Source organism: Spermophilus citellus (genome assembly GCF_964194105.1).
Source record: "Spermophilus citellus genome assembly, chromosome: 4".
Lineage (NCBI taxonomy): Eukaryota > Metazoa > Chordata > Mammalia > Rodentia > Sciuridae > Spermophilus > Spermophilus citellus.
The window spans coordinates 181,325,388-181,346,868 of record NC_138185.1 but is presented as its reverse complement, the minus strand read 5'-3'; the positions used below and the strand labels follow the sequence as shown (position 1 = coordinate 181,346,868).

General features: G+C 37.1%; 1 protein-coding gene across 4 annotated transcripts in view; it reads left to right on the top strand.

The window, feature by feature from the left end:
* Nucleotides 1-21,481, top strand: part of PRORP (protein only RNase P catalytic subunit) — a 128,612-nt gene that overhangs the window by 19,573 nt on the left and 87,558 nt on the right. For all 4 annotated transcript variants that reach the window (XM_081291189.1, XM_081291188.1, XM_081291187.1 and 1 more), the window contains one exon: nucleotides 21,032-21,139. In XM_081291189.1, coding sequence (XP_081147315.1) covers nucleotides 21,032-21,139 — 108 coding nt within the window. The remainder of the gene's footprint in view (nucleotides 1-21,031; nucleotides 21,140-21,481) is intronic.

Below are 21,481 nucleotides of genomic sequence, written 5' to 3'. Positions count from 1 at the left end.
TCCCTAAGTTGCAGAAGCTAGCTTGAACTCACTATCCTCCTGCCTGAGCCTCCTGAGCCTCTGTGATTACAGGCGTGCACCATTGCAGTGGCTTTTAAACTAGTATTTAAGTCCAAATGTAAGTTTACTTTTTTTTTTTTTTAATTGGCACTGGGGATTGAACCCAGAGGTGCTTTATTACTGAGCTATATTCCCAGTCCTTTTTATTTTTTATTTTGAGATGGGGTCTTGCCAAGTTGCTGAGGCTGGCCTTGAACTTGCAATCCTACTGCCTCCGCCTCTCAAGTCACTGGAATTAAATTTACTTTCATTATATTGGAATAAAACTTTTAAGTAGAGTACTGCTATTAGTAAAGGAATGATAATGGATTTTGAGGGGACTGTAACTCTTTGTTAACTTATTTTGTGATTCAACCCTGGCAGTTTCAGGTTTTATTACATTGGATTCTAAACCTACAGAAATTTTGTGAAAGTTTGTATAAATATGGGTGCAATGTTTCAGGTGAATTATGAATCCATCACACATACATCCAAGGTAAAATTAGGTGACTTAACTGAGGACATTGAAATTTAGCAGAAAATGGCCAGCTTCAGAAGAAACAGGTGCAGTATATTTTAGCATATATATTTTATTTTCTTTAGGCCCCCAGAATTCCTAATGGGGCTGAGCAGCTGCCAATGACATTGAATACCCAAGGTGGGATTTCTGTACCTTAACTCACACAGCATCACAGACCTTTTATATTTAGGCTTACACCTCTCTGTTCACAAACACTATAATTTGCAAGCCCCCTTTAAGAGGATTTTTTTTCAATAGCAGGCTCCTAGTTTTTTAAGCCAAACTTCATGTTCTCTCCTTACTAGGAGGAAAGAAAACTGTCAGGAAACCTATCTTCCTCCAGTAAGAGCTTATATTTTTCTGGGTGAAGACGAACCTTTATCAGTGATCCTAATGGGATTTTTTCCTTCAACCCTAGTTCTACTGTCTTGTCCCAGTGACTCCCAAATTGTTTTCTTTCATCCTGGCTACTCTTTAAATGCCATAACTGTGTAGCCAATTGCTTATGAGACATTTCTAATACACCATTATGAACTGAAATTCAGTATATCAAAAAGCTTCGTAAATGCTTCTTCTTTTGTAGCTCCCAGTACTACCATTGAGTCTTCCTTCTCTGCCATCCAGACTGACAAGATTAAAGCTGATTTTGTCCCTCTAATCCTTAACCTTAATATCTAATCGTCACTAATCCTATTGTGCTGAATTTCTCATGTCTGCCTCTGCTGTTCCATTTCCACTAATTCCATCTTGTCTAGGCCTTTAGTATCTCACCCTCAGTTACCAGATTATTCCTAACAGGTTTCCTTATGTACACACTCCACTTGTCCTTTTCCCCACATTATTGCCAAGTCAATGTTTTCAAAACACTGATTTAATTATTTTACTTCCCTGCCCCAAAATCTTCATGTTTCCTCATTCCTATCCTGAAAGTGACTTCTCAGTTTGGCCAGGATCTTTCAGTCCCCCTCTCTTAGTACTTTCCTCCACAAACACTTGCTCCAGGTCTGAACTGCTTTCTATTTTTTTCCTCTTTTTCCTTTCATCAAAAATGTACTTTAAAGGCTGGGGCTATAGCTCAGTGGCATAGTGCTTGCCTAGCATGTGTGAGGCACTGGGTTCAATCCTCAGCACCACATAAAAATAAAAAACAAATAGAATAAAGGCATGCTGTCCATCTACAACTACCCCCCCCCCCAAAAAAAAGTACTTCTACCTCCCGATCATGTTTTTCCATCAAGATTATCTCAAGTACATTTTCTGTGGCTTCTGTAGTCTTCATTTATCTTTTCTTCTTTTCAACTTGTAGCATTTATTAATCTTGGCACACAATTGACTAATAATTCTATACTATGTGTTCTTGTAGTGTTTAATTTAGTTTTTCACATCAGTATCTATTTTTGATTCAAATACATTAGAGAAACTCTTTGAGGAACAGAACACCCTTTTTTTAATTTTCTACAGTGCTTGGCATCCAGTAAATGTGCAATAAATATTGTTATTTATACAGCAAATAGTCAAATGTTGGCACTTATAATGTCATAGCTATCATTATTCAATTGTTTCACCTGATCTTTATAATAAATTTGTGGGGGAAGGAGTATTTTTTTTCTACCTTACATATGAGGAAAGTGAGGCTCAGAGAAGCTTAATAACTTGCCAAAACTATACAACTTAAGTGATGGAAGCTAGGATTCAAACCCAGATCTTTGGACATAGTAACATATACTGTTAAGTCTGCACCTGTAATTCTGCTTCTCATTAGATTGATGTATAATTAATACTTCACTTGCTGTTACTTATTTAACTATAGTAGCAGAAGAAAAGATGTGCAAATGTGGATTAGTAGTAATTGCTAGCAGGAATAATGAAATATTTGTAAATTGTGTCAAAGTTCACATAGAATTTCCCTTAATCTTTTTGATTACTGGCAGAATGACTCATCTTCAAGTTGTGAGTTGCTCTTGAGTTATTCAGTTATTTGTATAAGTTAGACATGGGAGGGAAAACCACCGATGAAGTATATAAGACACGTCATTTGAGCTAATGAGTGTTCCCAGGATATCTCCAAGATCTCTACCTGAGTATTCTTTTTTTAATAATCTTTTTTTAATATTTTTTAAGTTGTCAATGGAACTTTATTTTATTTATTGATATGCAGTGCTGAGAATCGAACCCAGTGCTTTACACATGCTAGGCAAGTGCTCTGCCACTGAGCCACAACCCCAGCCCTACCTGAGTATTCTTGTCTCTTCCATTAACTGCTTTTTCTCTCTATTTTTGGTTTTAAGAATAAAATCAGTTCCTATTTCCTTTTTGATTTCCACATGGACAACTTTCAGAGCCTACTTTCTTACTCTGAAGGTACACAAAGATTTATTATATGTTTATTTCACAAGAGTCAGATTTAGTTTTATTGAATTTAGGCATAAGAAATTCCAGGAAAATCTTCCCTTTTTTATTCTCCCTTCTCTGTGCCTATCTCTGTTTTTATTTATTTAATTTAAAGTGGACAAAAACCCAAACCATTTTCTTTTCTTTTAAAATCAGCATTATATGGGCTGGGGACGTGGCTCAAGTGGTAGTGCGCTCGCCTGGCACGTGTGCGGCCCAGGTTTGATCCTCAGCACCACATACAAACAAAGATGTTGTGTCCGCCAATAACTAAAAAATAAATATTAAAAAAATTCTCTCTCTCTCTCTCTCTCTTAAAAAAAATCAGCATTATAATTGAATACAGAAAATGGTAAGTTCCACTTCATTTCTATAAGCATGTTTAAAACTTTGATGGCTTTTGCAATTATGACTGGTATATTGTTTTTGCTTTATTAAAAAAAATAGCTCATTTACCTCAGTGAAGTCATGAGTAAACTAGAAATTGGAAATAGAGATTCTATTTATGTAGTTACTAACTTGATCTTCTTTCCCTCTGCATCTTAGTTTTCTCACAGGATCATTTTGAGGATGATTCAAAAAACATATGTACATTGTAAAGCAGAAAGTAATCTCTCAAGATGCAGTACAGACAGTCCCCATACTTGATTTAGGTACCATGTATACTTGTGTACTATAAAGGGTAATGGATCTAGTCTCAATAGAGCTCTCTGAAAGGGACAGATTGAATGGTCTCTTTGGCTCCTGAAACAGAACACCTGGTAATGTAGACATGCTTTTCTTACTGAGATGTAGACATGCTTCTCTTACACATAGGGAGGCAGTTATGAAGACAGAAAATGTATTTGTCAGGAACAGGAAGCAGGGAAAGTTGTTTTCCTGATATCCTGTGTTAAAATCCAAAGAATTATAAATGGTGGCAAACAATTGGTAAAATTTCTGTTTTCACTAATTTAAAAGCAAATATAGGGGTTTTTTGTAATGTAGACTTTTTGTAGTCAATCATTTATTTATTTATTGGTACTGGGAATTGAACTCAGGGGCACTCGACCACAGAGACACATTTTTGTATTTTATTTAGAGACAGGGTCTCACTGAGTTGCTTAGTGCCTTGCCATTGCTGAGGCTGGCTTTGAACTCATGATCCTCCTGCCTCAGCCTCCCAGTCTGCTGGGATTATAGGTGTACACGACCGCATCTGGCCAAATCATTTAATTTTATTGAGTTTTTACACTAGTCCTCTGAAGTAGATATTAATAGTCCCATTTTATACCCAAAGGCCAAAAAAGTGAGATGACTTGACTCAGGTCATATAAGTTAATGGATAGCCATTAACTTGGTCATATAAGTTAATGGATAGGAGAGAAGGCAGACCCACATGGGCTTATGGCTAGTAAAGACTTCTTTAGTATCCTCATAGCTCTACTGATGGCTTATGCATAAGCAGAACAGTAATGATATGAAATCCAAAGTTATTGTGAAAGGAAACATTTTCAGTTTGGTCAGTTTTTCAGAATGAAGAATGAAAAAACCTATAAAGAGTTTTAAAAAGAGTTCTGGGAAACCCTTTGTGATTGCTTTTCTTTGGGAATTCTTTTTGAGTGGTGATCTATGAATAGGATCTCTTTGCATAGTGCAGTAGTGCCATGAATAGTTCTATCTATGTAGTACTCAACTGTACATATAAATGTGTGTGTGTGTGTGTGTGTGTGTGTGTGTGTGTGTGTGAGATATATTTCTCTGTATAGTGCTCAATTTTTCTTTAGGCCATTTCTTACTCTTATTTGAAAAAAGAAGTGTTTATGTTCTGATTTCTTTTTGAAAAGAGTTTCAGTAAGTCTTGTTTTGCAATATTTTAATTTTGTTTTGTTTGGGGACTGCATAATAAAAGGACTTTAGAATATTAAGTTTCCTCCTGAGGAAGGAGAGAAGGTAGGCATTATGTAGTTCCTTTAGCATAGCTTCCTGGTTGCTTGTGTAGGTTAGGGGATTTCCAGGATGTGTAAGCAATGTATGAACTCCTTGAACTGAAAGCAGAATTTAAAAAACAAAACAAAATGTGGTTAAGAGCATTTGGAAGTTTGTAGTATCCAGGTCTTATTATTGCCTTTCTTTTGTCTGATTTGTTTCTTTCTAATTTATTTGTTGTTGTTGTTGTTGTTGTTGTTTTGGGTGTGTGTGTGTGTGTGTGTGTGTGTGTACCAGGAATTGAACTCAAGGGCACTCGACCACTAAGCCACACCCCCTATTTTGTATTTTTTTAGAGAGGGTCTCACTAAGTTGCTTAGTGCCTCACTTTTTTTTTTTCTTTTTTTTTTTTTTTCGTGATGTTGCTAGGGATTGAACCCAAGGCCTTGTGCATGCACTCTACCAACTGAGCTATATCCCCAGCCCTCGTTTTTTGAGGAATCTCCATGCTGCTTTCCAGAGTGATTGCATCAATTTGCAGTCCCACCAGCAATGTATGAGAGTACCTTTTCTGCTGCATCCTTGCCAACATTGTTACTTGTATTCTTGATAATTGCTATTCTGACTGGAGTAAGGTGAAATCTTAGTTTACTTTTAATATGCATTTCTGCAGTCACTAGGGATGTTGAAAATTTTTCCATATATTTGTTGACCATTTATATTTCTTCTTCTTAGCAGTGTCTGTTCAGTTCCTTTGCCCATTTATTGATTGGGTTTTTTTTTTTGGTGCTAAGCCTTTTGAGTTCTTTGTATATCTGAGATTAACACTTTATCTGAGGTGCAGGTGGCAAAGATTTTCTCCCATTCTGTAGGCTGTCTCTTCACGAGCTTGATTATTTCCTTTGCTGCAAAAAAGCTTTTTAGTTTGATGCCTTCCCATTTATTGATTTTTAAAAAATATTTAGTTTTAGTTTTAGGTGGACACAATATCTTTATTTTTATGTGGTTCTGAGGATTGAACCCAGTGACTCATGCATGTTAGGAGAGCACTCTACCACTGAGCAACAACCCCAGCTCCAATTTATTGATTTTTTATTTTACTTTTTGTGCTTTAGGAGTCTTGTTAAGGAAGTCAGTTCCAGAGCCAATATGTTGGACTGTTGGGACTACATTTTCTTCTAGTATGTGCAGTATTTCTGGTTAATTCCTAGGCCCTTGATCCACTTTGAGTTTTGTGCAGGACGTGAGGATTTAAATTTCATCTACTATATATGGATTTCCAGCTTTCCCAGCACCATTTGTTGAAGAGGCTATCTTTTGTATATTTTTCGGCACCTTTATCTAATATGAGATAACTGTATTTTTGTGGGTTTGTCTCTTTTATATTCTGTTCTTTTTTATTATTATTATTTTTTATTGGTTGTTCAAAACATTACGAAGCTCATGATATATCATCTTTCATACATTTGACTCAATTGGGTTATGAACTCCCATTTTTACCCCAAATACAAATTGCAGAATCACATCGGTTACACACTCACATTTTTACATAATGGCATATTAGTGACTGTTGTATTCTGCTACCTTTCCTATCCCCTACTATCCCCCCTCCCCTCCCCTCCCCTCCCATCTTCCCTCTCTACCTCATCTGCTGTTGTTCAATTCTCTCCCTTGTTCCCCCCTCTTTCCCCTCACAACCTCTTGTATGTAATTTTGTGTAACATTGAGGGTCTCCTTCCATTTCCATATGCTTTCCCTTCTCTCTCCCTTTCTCTCCCCCCACTTGTCTCTGTTTAAAGTTAATCTTTTCCTCATGCTCTTCCTCCCTGTTCTGTTCTTAGTTGCTCTCTTTATATCAAAGAAGACATTTGGCATTTGTTTTTTAAGGATTGGCTAGCTTCGCTTAGCATAATCTGCTCTAATGCCATCCATTTCCCTGCAAATTCTATGATTTTGTCATTTTTTAGTGCTGCGTAATACTCCATTGTGTATAGAACCAACCTAGATGCCCTTCAATAGATGAATGGATATTCTGTTCTATTCCATTGGTCTTCTTGCCTCTTTTGGTGCCAATATTGTGGCCTCCCCCCACCCCCATAGCTCTGATGTATAATTAAAGGTCGTATAGTGATGACTCTCATTTCACTTTTCCCATTAAGGATGTTTTGGCTGGGTGTGGTGGAGCATGCCTGTAATCCCAATGGCTCGTCAGGCTGAGACAGGAAGATGGCGAGTTCAACGGCAGCCTCAGCTAAAAACAACTCAGTGAGACCCTGTCTCTAAATAAAATACAAAAAAGGGCTGGAAATTTGGCTCAGTGGTTGAGTGCCCCTGAATTCAATCCCCCCAAAAGTGGGGGGGATTGCTTTGCCTATTCTGGGCCTTTTATTTTTCCAGATGAATTTCATGACTGCCTTTTCTTTTTTTGTGAAGAACACCATTGGAATTTTGATGGGAATTGCATTGAATCTGTATAGTCCTTTTGTTAATATGGCTAATTTGACATTATTAATTCTGCCTAAGAACATGGTGGTGGTGATGGGAATTCTTTCCATCTTCTAAGGTCTTCCTCAGTTTCTTTAGTGTTTTGTAGTATTCGTTGTAGAGGTCTTTCACCTTTTTTGTCAGGTTGATTCCCAAATATTTTATTTTGAGGCTTACTGTGAATGGATGGTTTTCCTAATTTCTCTTTCAGCTGATTTGTCATTGGAGTATAGGAACACAATTGATATATGGTTCGTAATTTTGTATCCTGCTCCTTTTCTGAATTCATTTATGAGTTCTAGAAGTTTTCTGTTTTTTGTTTTGTTTTGGTTTGGTTTTTGGTTATTCTACATATAGAAGCATGTCATCAGCAGACAGATTGATTTCTTCTTTTCCTATTCATATCTCTTGAATTTCCCACTCATAGACATGCTTTGGCTACAGTTTTTCTCCACTTAGAATGATGTTGCCATTGGGTTTGTCATATGTAGTTTTTACAATATTTAGGTATATTCCTTGTGTCCCTGTTTTTTTCTGGAATTTTAAACATGAATGGATGCTGTATTTTGTTCAATGCTTTTTCTGCATCTATTGAGATATTTATGTGATTATTGTCTTTAAGTCTATTTATGTAATGAATTATGTTTATTGATTTCTGTTTGTTGAACCAACCTTGTATCCCTGGGATGAAACCTTTTGATCATGGTGAGTGCACTATCTTTTTAATGTGTCTTTGTATATTTGGAGTCTTCTATGCTTCCTATATTTGATTTTCCATTTCATTCTTAAGTTTTAGGAAATTTTCTGATATTATTTAATTGAAAATATTCCTTTAGTTTTCCTTCAGAGCCTTTATTTAGCCCTTTGAATCTTAAATTTGACCTTAATGTTATGCTATATTCCTTTTTTTTTTTAGAGAGAGAGAGAATTTTTTAATATTATTTTTTAGTATTCGGCGGACACAACATCTTTGTTTGTATGTGGTGCTGAGGATCGAACCTGGGCCGCACGCATGCGAGGCGAGCGCACTACCGCTTGAGCCACATCTCCAGCCCCATGCTATATTTCTTGAAAATTCTTTTCATGGTCTCTTAACATCTTTTCTCAATGATCACCTTTATTTTTAAGATTATATACTTTGTATTCACTGCTTGAAACTGTCTTCCAAGTGATCTAGTCTATTGGTGATACTTTCAATTGAGGGTTTTTTTTTTTTAATTTTTTAGTTGTAGTTGGACATAATACCTTTATTTAATTATTTTTATGTGATGCTGAGAATCGAACCCAGGGCCTTACACATGCTAGGCAAGCACTTTACCTCTGAGCCACAACCCCAGCCCTTTCTTTTGAGTTTTTAATTTGTTTATTGATTCCTTCATTTCAGGGATTTCTGATTGATTCTTCAGGATCTCCATCTCCTTGTATTTTCTCTCTGATTTCACTCCTTACATCATCTTTTACCTCAAGATCAGATTAACTATGATCTTTCTAAATTCTTTCACTGACATTTCTTCCAATGAGTTGCCCATGGAATCTGTTGTTGAGGCATTCTGGATTGTTTGGGACAGTTTGTTCCCTGCTTTTTCATATCGTTTGTGTCTACCCATCTATCTGAATGGATCTGAACAGCAGTGTTTCTACTTGTATGAACTTATAATGTCCCTGTTGGTTTCTAGTACCTCATAGTTTAGGGGAAGCCAAATAATGTCAATGACCTATGTTATACAATATATAGCAATAAATGAAGTGCTTGGTTCATTTTATAACATCTATAGTATTAATTGGCACAATAAATACATTTGGTAGAATCAGCAATTGCCAACAGTAAAACAATAAGTGACCATGTATTATGTCTGGCATAAAATCAAACAATAGCTATTATCTTTTACTTCCTTAGTATTAATTATTACTATAGTATTGGTGGTGGGGTCTGACATTATATAAACTAATTAGTGCTAAGAGATTTTAAGAACAGAGTTAATTAAGAGGAAAGAAGAGGAAGGATGGTAGAAAGAGGTTTGCAATTTCAATAAGTGAATATGGGAAATGCAAAAGCAAGTAGGTTAGTTATGAGCAGGGAGGAGAAAAATAAAAGAAAAAAATTAAAGGAAGAATGAAAGAATAATAGAATTTGGTTGTTAGCTAGTGAAAAGGGAAACAAGGAGAACAGAATATTGAAGAGGATACAAAACAAAATCTATATATAAAACTATACTAAACAAAACTCCTAACACTTCACAGATAGAGCAAGGAAAAATAATTACCTTAAAAAAATGCTAGAAATGAGAAAAACAGAAACGTGTAAATGTCTATGAATCTTTCAGCACTAGAAAAAAATTAAGAAAAAAAAGAATCTTGATTAAAAAAACGTAAGGAGTTATTTCCACTGCAGTGAACAAAATAATCAATGGCAATATATTTTGTTCATTATCTGTGCCCAAATGTCTTTCTTTCCATTTCTGTTTCTTCTTGAGTTATATATTGGGTGCAAGATTAGGGGATGCCAGTTGTTGACTCCTTTCTTTTTTGTGTTGCTCACCGAGATGCCAGTTGGAGTTTAAAAACCTCTCCTTTCCTTCTTTGAGGTAAGAAGTTTCAACGGGCAATGCTGTCAGCTCCTCTCCAGGGTGAAGCTGCTTCACTTCTCTGAGAGCAGTTTCGTGTAGGAGGAACTATTGGGGCCAGGGCAGCTTAGGTCTAGTGAGGTCCCAGGTACTTTATTAAGAAGCTAGTTACCTGATGATATTAAATGAACGCACCTTTAGAGCCTGTCAGATGCCATACAGCGCTGGGAGACTATACCCCCGGAGTCTCCTCAGGGATCCATTCATAAGATGGGGAAGCCAGCCTCACACTGTTTCTGTTGCTTACGGGTACCACCCTTCACGGCTTTTTGGAGTCTGCCCCAAAGCGCAATCGTACCTGCCAATTTAGGTTTCTGATCCACTGTAGGTGATCCTAAACTCTTTTCTGCCTCCTAGGGTGGGTCTCCTAATGTGGCACACCCACCCATTCAGTTTCTTGAGCCTCTCACGGTCAGTTTCCAAGAGCAAATACCCACCCATTTCCCAGTCCACAGAACTGGACCTGCATGCCCTGGACTCAAAGTGGGGAGGGAACTGGATTCTCCCCAACCTCTCCAACCTATATTCCCCCCACAATATACTCTTTGTGCCAGATTATCTCTGGATTTTGCCAGGCTCAGATTAGGTCATGTGGCTGGTGCTTGTCTGTATTGTATATTAGAGCCAGCCCCTTTTTTCCCAAATTTGCATTCTCAGTTCCTGTATTCACTGACCTCTGCAGTGCTGTAGGCTCAAAATGACTCCTACCTCAAATATCTGTGGACAATTGTTAATCATGGGGTTTAATTCATATACCAATTAATTTTGTCCAATCACGTATGGATCGGCCTAAGGCAGGCTGCCCCTCCGATTTTAGGATTTTCCACATTAAGACTGTACATTGTATTTCTCAACTTTTTCGGTTCTTGTGTGCCAATTGGGCTACTCCCGCCAGCAACCGGGCTCTATTGACGTCTCTTTCCTTGTTTAGTATACCCCAAAATTTCTAATACGGGTCACCAAGCTTTAAGAAAAACTGTTTCCCTCTAGTCTGCCATCTTCCAATCCCAATGGTTCCTTTTTATTGCTGAATAGTATTCTAGCCTATGAATTTACTCAGTTTGTATGTTTACCAGTTGATGGACTTTGGGGTTTTTTCCCCTATTCACTTAGTTTTAGTTGTTTTACAGTTTTAATTTTAGAACCTGTCTTCCAAATTTGCTTTTCCTTTTTTCACAATCTGTCTTTTCTTATGATTTGATTTTTCTTTTGTGTTTTGATTATTTTACAAAATTATTTTTTATTATCTTAGATTTTTCTATTGTCCTCCATCCTGAGTTCTTTGGATTCTAATCTTTTGTGACAAAGGATTCTCACATATGGTAGATTGTTTCCCCTTGTGTTTTGTGATTTTGAACTAGTGAATTCATCCTTAGAGTAATTTGTTCTTTTTAAAGATTGAGAAAATTCCTATGTGACCTGGGTTGTTGATAGTGTCACTCCAAAGAGATTTTGTGTTTGCTTTTGTCACGTCACATCACTCAGAGGTATTCCTGGATGGGGTCCAGTTTTTGTGTTAATTCTTGGGTGAGAGCATGATGATGTTTTTTTTTATCACACATATTGTTTGTCTAAATTTGAACTTTTAGGACACAAGCCTGGAAGGTTTCACACCCCCCCCTTTAGGGATTTTTTTTTCTTACTTACATAGCTGGTGGTAATAGCTTGCATATTATTTTTATTAATTAGTGTGTCATTTTTAAAGATTTCTGCTTTATCCAAGAGTTTGCTTCTGATTTCTCCCCTCATTTGAGCCCATGTTTTGGTAGGTTTCCTTTCCCATGGGAGTATTGAAAGGCAAGCCTATCTCATTTCATCTATACTTTTCTCCTGCACAACATTAATATCAACGCTTATGCTTACCATTTCTGGTTTTCAAAGGTCATACCTCATCTTTAGCATCTGGAAATTGATTTCTTTTTTATACTTGCAAGTTCAACCATTCATTAAAAGTATTTTTGTTGCATTTTTTTCCAGAATTTTTTTAATATTTATTTTTTAGTTATAGGTGGATCTCGCCCATGTCCCGTGGGGGCAGTGAAATTTGGGGTTTCTCTGCATGGACTGAGCTGGCTGCAAAATAAACCTAAGAAAAGAAGGTGGCAAAAAAACCCCACAGAACACAGAAAGTAATTTTGAAAGCGAGGGCAGGACTGCTGTCCGACCTTAGGGGTTGAGCTTCTAATCTGGAAAGAGAAAAAGTGAGGGTCCTTGTATGCTTTATTTATATGGGGGACCTTCAGAGGCTTTCTACAGAATTATCTTTGCCAAATAAGGTAGGAGGTGAGCTGTTCAGTTCCCAATGGGTCACACCTAACTCCAGATCTATGAGATCAGTCTTCCTAGCCCAGCAAAGACAGAGGTCACATGCATTGTGCAATCCATTAAATGGGAGGAGCCACAAGATAGCTTGCAATGCCAAGCCACAATCTCCTTGGCTCAAGCCCTAGTGAAGACATTCCAGTAGCTCAGAGGTGGCTCCCCACAGGTGAACACAGTACCATTATTTTATTTTATTTATTTTTTTATTGATTGTTCAAAACATTACAGAGCTCATGATATATCATCTTTCATACATTAGACTCAATTGGGTTTTGAACTCCCATTTTTACCCCAAATACAGATTGCAGAATCACATCTGTTACATATTCACATTATTACATAATGGCATATTAGTGACTGTTGTATTCTGCTACCTTTCCTATCCCCTACTATCCCCCCTCCCCTCCCCTCCCCTCCCCTCCCCTCCCATCTTCCCTCTCTACCTCCTCTGCTGTTGTTCAATTCTCTCCCCTTTTTTTCCCCCTCCCCCTTGCCCCTCATAACCTCTTATAATTTTGTGTATCATTGAAGGTCTCCTACCATTTCCATATGCTTTCCCTTCTCTTTCCCTTTCTCTCCCCCCATTCATCTTTGTTTACTGTTAGTCTTTTCCTCATGCTCTTCCTTCCTGTTCTGTTCTTAGTTGCTCTCTTTATATCAAAGAAGACATTTGGCATTTGTTTTTTAGGGCTTGGCTAGCTTCACTTAGCATAATCTGCTCTAATGCCATCCATTTCCCTGCAAATTCCATGATTTTGTCATTTCTTAGTGCTGCATAATACTCCATTGTGTATAGATGCCACATTTTTTTTATCCATTCATCTATTGAAGGGCATCTAGGTTGGTTCCACAGTCTAGCTATTGTGAATTGTGCTGCTATAATCATTGATGTGGCTGTATCCCTATAGTGCGCTCTTTTAAGATCCTCAGGGAATAGTCCGAGAAGGGCGATAGCTGGGTCAAATGGTGGATCCATTCCCAGCTTTCCCAGGAATCTCCATACTGCTTTCCAAATTGGCCTCACCATTTTGCAGTCCCACCAGCAGTGTACAAGTGTACCCTTTTCCCCACATCCCCACCAACACTTATTGTTGTTTGACTTCATAATGGCTGCCAATCTTACTGGAGTGAGATGGTATCTTAGGGTGGTTTTGATTTGCATTTCTCTGATTGCTAGAGATGGTGAGCATTTTTTCATGTACTTGTTGATTGATTGTATGTCCTCCTCTGAGAAGTGTCTGTTCAGGTCCTTGGCCCATTTGTTGATTGGGTTATTTGTTATCTTATTGTTTAATTTTTTGAGTTCTTTGTACATTCTGGATATTAGGGCTCTATCTGAGGTGTGAGGGGTAAAAATTTGTTCCCAGGATGTAGGCTCTCTATTTACCTCTTTTATTGTTTCTCTTGCTGAGAAAAAACTTTTTAGTTTAAGTAAGTCCCATTTGTTTATTCTTGTTATTAATTCTTGGGCTATGGGCGTCCTATTAAGGAATTTGGAGCCCGACCCCACAATATGTAGATCGGAGCCAACTTTTTCTTCTATCAGACGCAGCGTCTCTGATTTGATATCTAGCTCCTTGATCCATTTTGAGTTAACTTTTGTGGATGGCGAGAAAGGGATTCAGTTTCATTTTGTTGCATATGGATTTCCAGTTTTCCCAACACCATTTGTTGAAGATGCTATCCTTCCTCCATTGCATGCTTTTAGCCCCTTTATCAAATATAAGATAGTTGTAACTTTGTGGATTAGTCTCTGTGTCCTCTATTCTATACCATTGGTCCACCCGCCTGTTTTGGTACCAGTACCATGCTGTTTTTGTCACTATTGCTCTGTAATATAGTTTGAAATCTGGTATCGCTATACCGCCTGATTCACACTTCCTGCTTAGAATGGCTTTTGCTATTCTGGGTCTTTTATTTTTCCATATGAATTTCATGATTGCTTTATCTATTTCTACAAGAAATGCCGTTGGGATTTTGATTGGCATTGCATTAAACCTATAGAGAACTTTTGGTAATATCGCCATTTTGATAATGTTAGTTCTGCCTATCCATGAACAGGGTATATTTTTCCATCTTCTAAGATCTTCTTCTACTTCTCTCTTTAGGGTTCTGTAGTTTTCATTGTATAAATCTTTCACCTCTTTTGTTAGGTTGATTCCCAAGTAGTTTATTTTTTTTGAGGATATTGTGAATGGAGTGTTTTTCCTCATTTCTGTTTCAGAAGTTTTGTCGCTGATATACAGAAATGCCTTTGATTTATGCGTGTTGATTTTATATCCTGCCACTTTGCTGAATTCATTTATTAGTTCTAGTAGTTTCTTTGTAGACCCTTTTGGGTCTTCTAGGTATAGAATCATGTCGTCCGCAAATAGTGATAATTTAAGTTCTTCCTTTCCTATTTTTATACCTTTAATTTCTTTCGTCTGTCTAATTGCTCTGGCCAGTGTTTCGAGAACTATATTGAATAGAAGTGATGATAGAGGGCATCACTGTCTTGTTCCAGATTTTAGAGGGAATGCCTTCAACTTTTCTCCATTCAGAATGATGCTAGCCTGAGGCTTAGCATAGATAGCTTTTACAATGTCAAGGTTAGTTCCTGTTATCCCTAGTTTTTCTAATGTTTTGAACATAAAGGGATGCTGTACTTTGTCGAATGCTTTCTCTGCGTCTATCGAGATGATCATATGGTTCTTATCTTTAAGTCTATTGATGTGGTGAATAACATTTATTGATTTCCGTATATTGAACCATCCTTGCATCCCAGGGATGAATCCTACTTGATCATGGTGCACAATTTTTTTGATGTGTTTTTGTATTCGATTCGCCAGAATTTTATTGAGGATTTTTGCATCTAGGTTCATTAGAGATATTGGTCTGTAGTTTTCTTTCTTTGAGGTGTCTTTGTCTGGTTTCGGAATCAGGGTGATGTTGGCCTCATAGAATGAATTTGGAAGAGCTCCCTCTTTTTCTATTTCCTGAAATAACTTGAAAAGTATTGGTATTAATTCTTCTTTAAAGGTTTTGTAAAACTCCGCTGTATACCCATCTGGTCCTGGGCTTTTCTTGGTTGGTATTCTTTTGATGGCTTCTTCAATTTCATCCATTGTTATTGGTCTGTTCAAATTGTGTGTATCCTCCTGACTCAGTCTGGGCAAATCATATGACTTAAGAAATTTATCGATGTCTTCACTATCTTCTATTTTATTGGAATATAGGTTTTCAAAATAATTTTTAATTGTCTTCTGAATTTCTGTAGCATCTGTTGTGATATTGCCTTTTTCATCCCGTATGTTAGTGAGTTCTCTCTCTTCTTCTCTTCGTTAGCATGGCTAAAGGTCTGTCGATCTTATTTATTTTTTCGAAGAACCAACTTTTAGTTTTGTTAATTTTTTCAGTAGTTTCTTTTGTTTCAATTTCATTGATTTCCGCTCTGATTTTAATTATTTCTTGCCTTCTGCTACATTTGCTGTTGTTTTGCTCTTCCTTTTCTAGGGCTTTGAGATGAAGTGTGAGCTCATTTATTTGTTGGTTTTTTCCTTTTTTGAGGAATGACCTCTAGGCGATGAATTTCCCTCTTAAAACTGCTTTCATTGTGTCCCATGGATTCCGATATGTTGTGTCTGTATTTTAATTTATCTCTAAGAATTTTTTGATTTCCTCCTTTATGTTTTCTGTAACCCATTGATCATTCAGTAACATAATGTTCATTTTCCATGTGATGTAGGATTTTTCCTTCCTTCTTTTATCATTGATTTCCAGTTTCATTCCATTATGATCAGATAAAATGCATGGTATTATCTCCACCCCTTTATATTTACTGAGGGTTGCCCTATGGCATAATATATGGTCTGTTTTTGAGAAGGATCTATGTGCTGCTGAGAAAAAAGTATATCAAATTGATGATGGTTGATATATTCTATATATGTCAGTTAAGTCTAGGTTATTGATTGTGGTATTGAGTTTTATAGTTTCTTTATTCAACTTTTGTTTGGAGGATCTGTCCAATGGTGAGAGAGGTGTGTTGAAGTCACCCATAATTATTGTGTTGTGGTCTATTTGGTTCTTGAACTTGAGGAGAATTTGTTTTATGAATGTCGCAGCACCATTATTTGGTGCATAAATATTGATAATTGTTATGTCTTGTTGGTGAATGGTTCCTTTTACCAGTATATAATGTCCTTCCTTATCCCTTTTGATTAACTTAGTCTTGAAGTTGATTTTATTCGATATGAGGATGGCCACCCTGCTTGCTTACGAGGACCGTGTGTGTGGTATATTTTTTCCCATCGTTTCACCTTCAGCCTGTGTGTATGTCTTTTCCAATCAGATGTGTCTCCTGGAGGCAGCATATTGTTGGATTTGTTTTTTATTAATCCATGATACCAGCCTATGTCGCTTTATTGGAGAGTTTAAGCCATTAACATTTAGAGTTACTATTGATATATGGTTTGTACTTCCAGCCATGTTTGATTATTTATCTTTTTTTTCCTAATTTAGTTTGTTTCTCCATGTTTATCTTTCCCCCCACCCTCTGTCTTTACCGAGGCACTTCCCACTGATGGTTTTGGTTATTGTTTTTCATTTCTTCCTCATGTAGTGTTTTGCTCAAGATGCTTTGCAATGCTGGTTTTCTGGCTGCAAATTCTTTTAACTTTTGTTTATCGTGAAAGATTTTTATTTCGTTGTCATTCCTGATGCTTAATTTTGCTGGATACAGAATTCTTGGTTGGCATCCATTGTCTTTCAGTGTTTGAAATACATTGTTCCATGACCTTCTTGCTTTCAGCGTCTGTGATAAAAAATCCATTGTTAACCTTATTGGTTTACCCCTGAATGTAATCTGCCTCCTTTCTCTTGTAGCTTTCAATATTTTCTCTTTGTTCTGTATATTGGATATCTTCATAACAATGTGTCTTGGCGTTGGTCTACTGTGATTTTGTGTGCTCGGTGTCCTGTATGCATCTACAATTTGTATATCTGTTTCCTTTTTTTTTTAATTTCTGGAAAGTTTTCTGTAATTATTTCATTCAGCAGGTTACTCATTCCCTTGGTTTGAATCTCTGTACCTTCTTCTATCCGATGACTCGTAAGTTTGGTTTTTTTATGTTATCCCATAACTCTTGGATGTTTTTCTCGTGATTTTTTACCAGCCTTTCTGAGTTGGCTAGACTCTTTTCAAGATGATACATTTTGTCTTCATTATCTGACATTCTGGCTTTTACTTGCTCCACTCTGTTAGTGATACTCTTAATTGAGTTTTTAATTTGGTTTGTCGTTTCCTTCATTTCTAGAATTATTGTTTGATTTTTTTTATAATCTCTATCTCCTGATAAAGATGCTTAACTTCTTCTTTTATCTGTTTATGTAATTCGTTTTCAATGTGTTCTTTCACTGTTTGAATTTGCTGTCTCATATCCTCTTTAAGGTTCCATTCCATCTGTCTAAGGTGTTCCTTGAGTTCTTTATATGACCATTTTTCTGATGACTTTAGGTCCTCCTGAATATTTAGGCTGTCCTGCATTGTTGGTACTCCTTTTCTTCCTTGCTTTTTAATGCTGCTCATGTTACTTCTTGTCCTGTTTGACTGCTGAGTTACTGTTTACTCCTATAGATTTATTTGATGCTTGGGAGGAAAGGTATTAGAAGGGAAGGGAAGAAGTCACTAAAGAGAATGAGAGTAAGCAGGTAGAATTCAAGGAAGGGGGAATAAGAAAATTGAAAAGAAATGAAAAGACAAAAGAAGAAAAAAATAGGAAATAAAAAAAGAAAAAAATTTTTTTAAATAATAATAATAAAAAAATTAAAATTAGAAGAAAAAAACTTAAAAATTTTTTTAAAAAATTTAAAAAACAACAAGAAAGAAAAATGAAAATGAAAAAAAACCCCAAATTTAAAAAAAAAGAAAAAAAAACTAATAAATGCAGTCTTACAGTTTGATTAACTTCTCTTCCAGTAGGTGGAGCTGTGCCCACCAGGCCAAGCTTCTCCTGTCAATACACGGAAACCAGTCACTGTGCAGCAGTTCCTCCTCCCAGACTGGGCGAGTCTCCAATCCTGAGTGCCTAGGGCCTCCTCTTGTGTCTAGTCACTTCCCCACTTTTCCTCTAGCCAGGCCCCTCTCACGGGTGCCGCTCACCACAATACTGGCTACACACCAGGTCTGCTGCTCCCGGGAGCCCTGTTTTCATGAACGACTGGGCACACTCTCCCTGTTTGCCATTCCCTCAGACCCTAAGTTTGTAGAGCTCGGGGCTGAGAATCCTCAGCGAATTTTACTTGCCTCTGGTAGCCACGCCCCCGGTAGCTGGTGCAAGAGACCTCAGTTGTCAGCACTGGTGGGAGCAGTAGCCGGGAGTTCTGCGCCGCGGGTCCCGCGCCACATCTGATTCCCTCGGTCTGGCTATTGCGCTCACGGGAGAGCTGGGAGGGGCCCTTAAGGGAGAGCTGGGAGGGGCCCTTAAGGTTTCCCCGATGTGTGGAGAGGGAAGGCTAGGGGATTACACACCTGTAGCCACAGGTTTCAATGAAGTTATCTCCTCCGCCACAGTCTGGTGACGTCAGTTCTCTGCCATGGTGGTATCTCTTGCAAATGGCGACAGTTCGTTTCCCTTTGCCGGGTGACCAATGCAACGGGTGGGTCCTTACTGTCTCTCCCAAGCCCCGTTTCAAACCTGTGGCCACTACCTATGAAGGCTCGGTTGGCATTTACCTCCGTTGGATCAGAAGGGCTGACCAGTTGTTTCAGCCGGATGGATTAGTGCTGAGTCACAGCTGTTTTCTGCGGGAAGCAGGAGAACGGGAGCTTGAATTCAGCTGATCTGGGCTCAGTGTGTGTTCTGAGAGGACCAGACTGTTCGCCCCAGATCCACGTCAGCTCAGCATTGCCTAGTGATCCTGAGCAAACAGAAATTAGACTGTTTACGACTCCCTATGCCCGCACAGCTGAAGAGGTCAGAGACTTGATCTCTCCGCGCCCGCCGCCATGTTAAAGGAGCCAGGCCTATTGTTTTTTAGAATGCCTCTCCATTTAGATTTATCTGATATTTCCTTATGATTAAATTTTCTGAATGAATTTTTGGCCAGAAAATTGCAAAAATTATGTTCTGTTCATTAGAGGGGTTTTGTATCAAGGAGCTCACTACATGAATATTAATGATGACTGTATTTGCTGCTCAAGAAGTTTTTGCCTATCTGGTAGTGCAAAGATTTCTCCAATTTTCATTCAGAAACTTCATAGTTTGGGCTTTTATGTTTAGGTTTATGATCCATGTAGAAAAAGGTTTTGTATATGAGATGAAATAGAGATTGATGTTAAATTTTTTTCAACTTTTACCTTGTTATTTCTGCTTTTTATTATTCTACTTTCTTTGAAATTTGATATACTCCTTTTTTCTAGCTTCTTAAAGTGAAAAATTACATAAAATAATTGCAGATCTTTCTTGTTTTTATGTAAGCATTTAAAGGTATAGTGTCTTTTATTTCCTATCCTCAGAAGTCATAGAGCCTCACTTCTGATCTCCTTTATTCACTACAAAGGATATTCAAGAAGAGTGAATTATAATTACTCTACCTTTTAAAGAAATAGTTATTTTTTAGTTGTAGTGGGACACAATACCTTTATTTTATTCATTTATTTTTATGTGGTGCTGAGGATCAAACCCAGGGCTTCGCACGTGCTAGGCAAATGCTCTATAGCTGAACCACACTCCCAGCCACATGACTCTACCTTTTGAGGTGGGAGAAGTGTTAAAGAAATTTCAGACCTGTGGTATTTTGTTTTTTCTGTTACTGGTGAATTGAATGCATGAGCACTCTACTATTCAATGTTTTAAAACTACCAAACCTTCCAAATATCATGTCCCTTTCAGTTTCTGCCTGCTTTTGGTCATTCTTTAGTACCTTCAAATGTAGTTGGGTTTTAATCTAGAATTTCTATTATTATCTGGTAGTCCAGCACAAACTATTTTATCACTTCCAGATGTCAGAACCCTTCCCTTTCTTTTTATTCCCCATAGCACTCATCACATTTAATATATAATATAACATTAATTTGACTTATTTTGTATGCCTTCCCACAGGTCTCCATTGAATTAGGGATTGTTGTCTTTTTTGCTAAAGGGCTAAGCAAATATTTGTTAGAGCAGGGCACAGTGATGCATACATGTAACCCCAGCAACTCAGGAGGCTAAGTCAGAAGGATCTTGAATTCAGGCTCAGCTTGGTCAATATAGATACCATCTCAAATACAAACAGAAACCCCCAAGTATTTGTTGAATTAATGATCTCCACTTCTTCAAAATAGACATATATAAATAAAAGACTATTAATGATAAAAGAGGAGGTAAAAATTTTAGAGCCTTGTTCTTTTAGCACAGTTGTACTGGTAGGCTGGCATTTCTGAGGTTCACTTACAAGACAGGACTTAGGAATTTTGACATTTTATTTGTCTTTTTGCTTATTGTGTGAATCAATTTAACAGCTACATAGGGTTGGTACAGGTCAAATGAAATTGCAGATGAAGATACTCTGTGAAATTAAAGCACTATGAGATTATAAAACTATATAATTAATTATATGCATTTGCATCCATTAGGCTGACATTTTCAGATTTCATTTTTAGAGTATACTTATATATGTATGTATTTTTAAGGGAAGAATATTTTGAATTATCAAAATAATAAGAAAGTCACTTTATTTGTAATTAAGTTCTTGTTAATGTTTTGTCTGACTTCTTTTTTAGGAACTGAAGAGGTTTGAGAACTTTGTAAAATCCTGTCCTCCTTTTGACATAGTCATTGATGGCCTCAATGTTGCCAAAATGTTTCCTAAAGCTCGTGAATCTCAAGTTGTAAGTACAAGTTTTTATTTTGTTTTTCTCCATCTTTAGAAATATTTTTTGTACTTATTTGTGATCTTCAAGTAAATGATTCAAAGGCCAAAAGTAAGGAAGTTATTGATGGTATTCTGTGGTTCAGACAAGCTCAGGAAACATGTATAAGCTAATGTAATAAGCATTATGGAGTGAGTGAGATAGAGAAATGAACTATGTAAGCATCTACAAGACAAACGTGACATAAAAAAAAATTCAGTTCCTCTGCAGGGAAATTTCCTTTGAGCTTTTTTACCATTTAAATTCCTGTACTATTTTATATTTCAATTCAAATCATGCCTTTTTAAATACATTGATAAG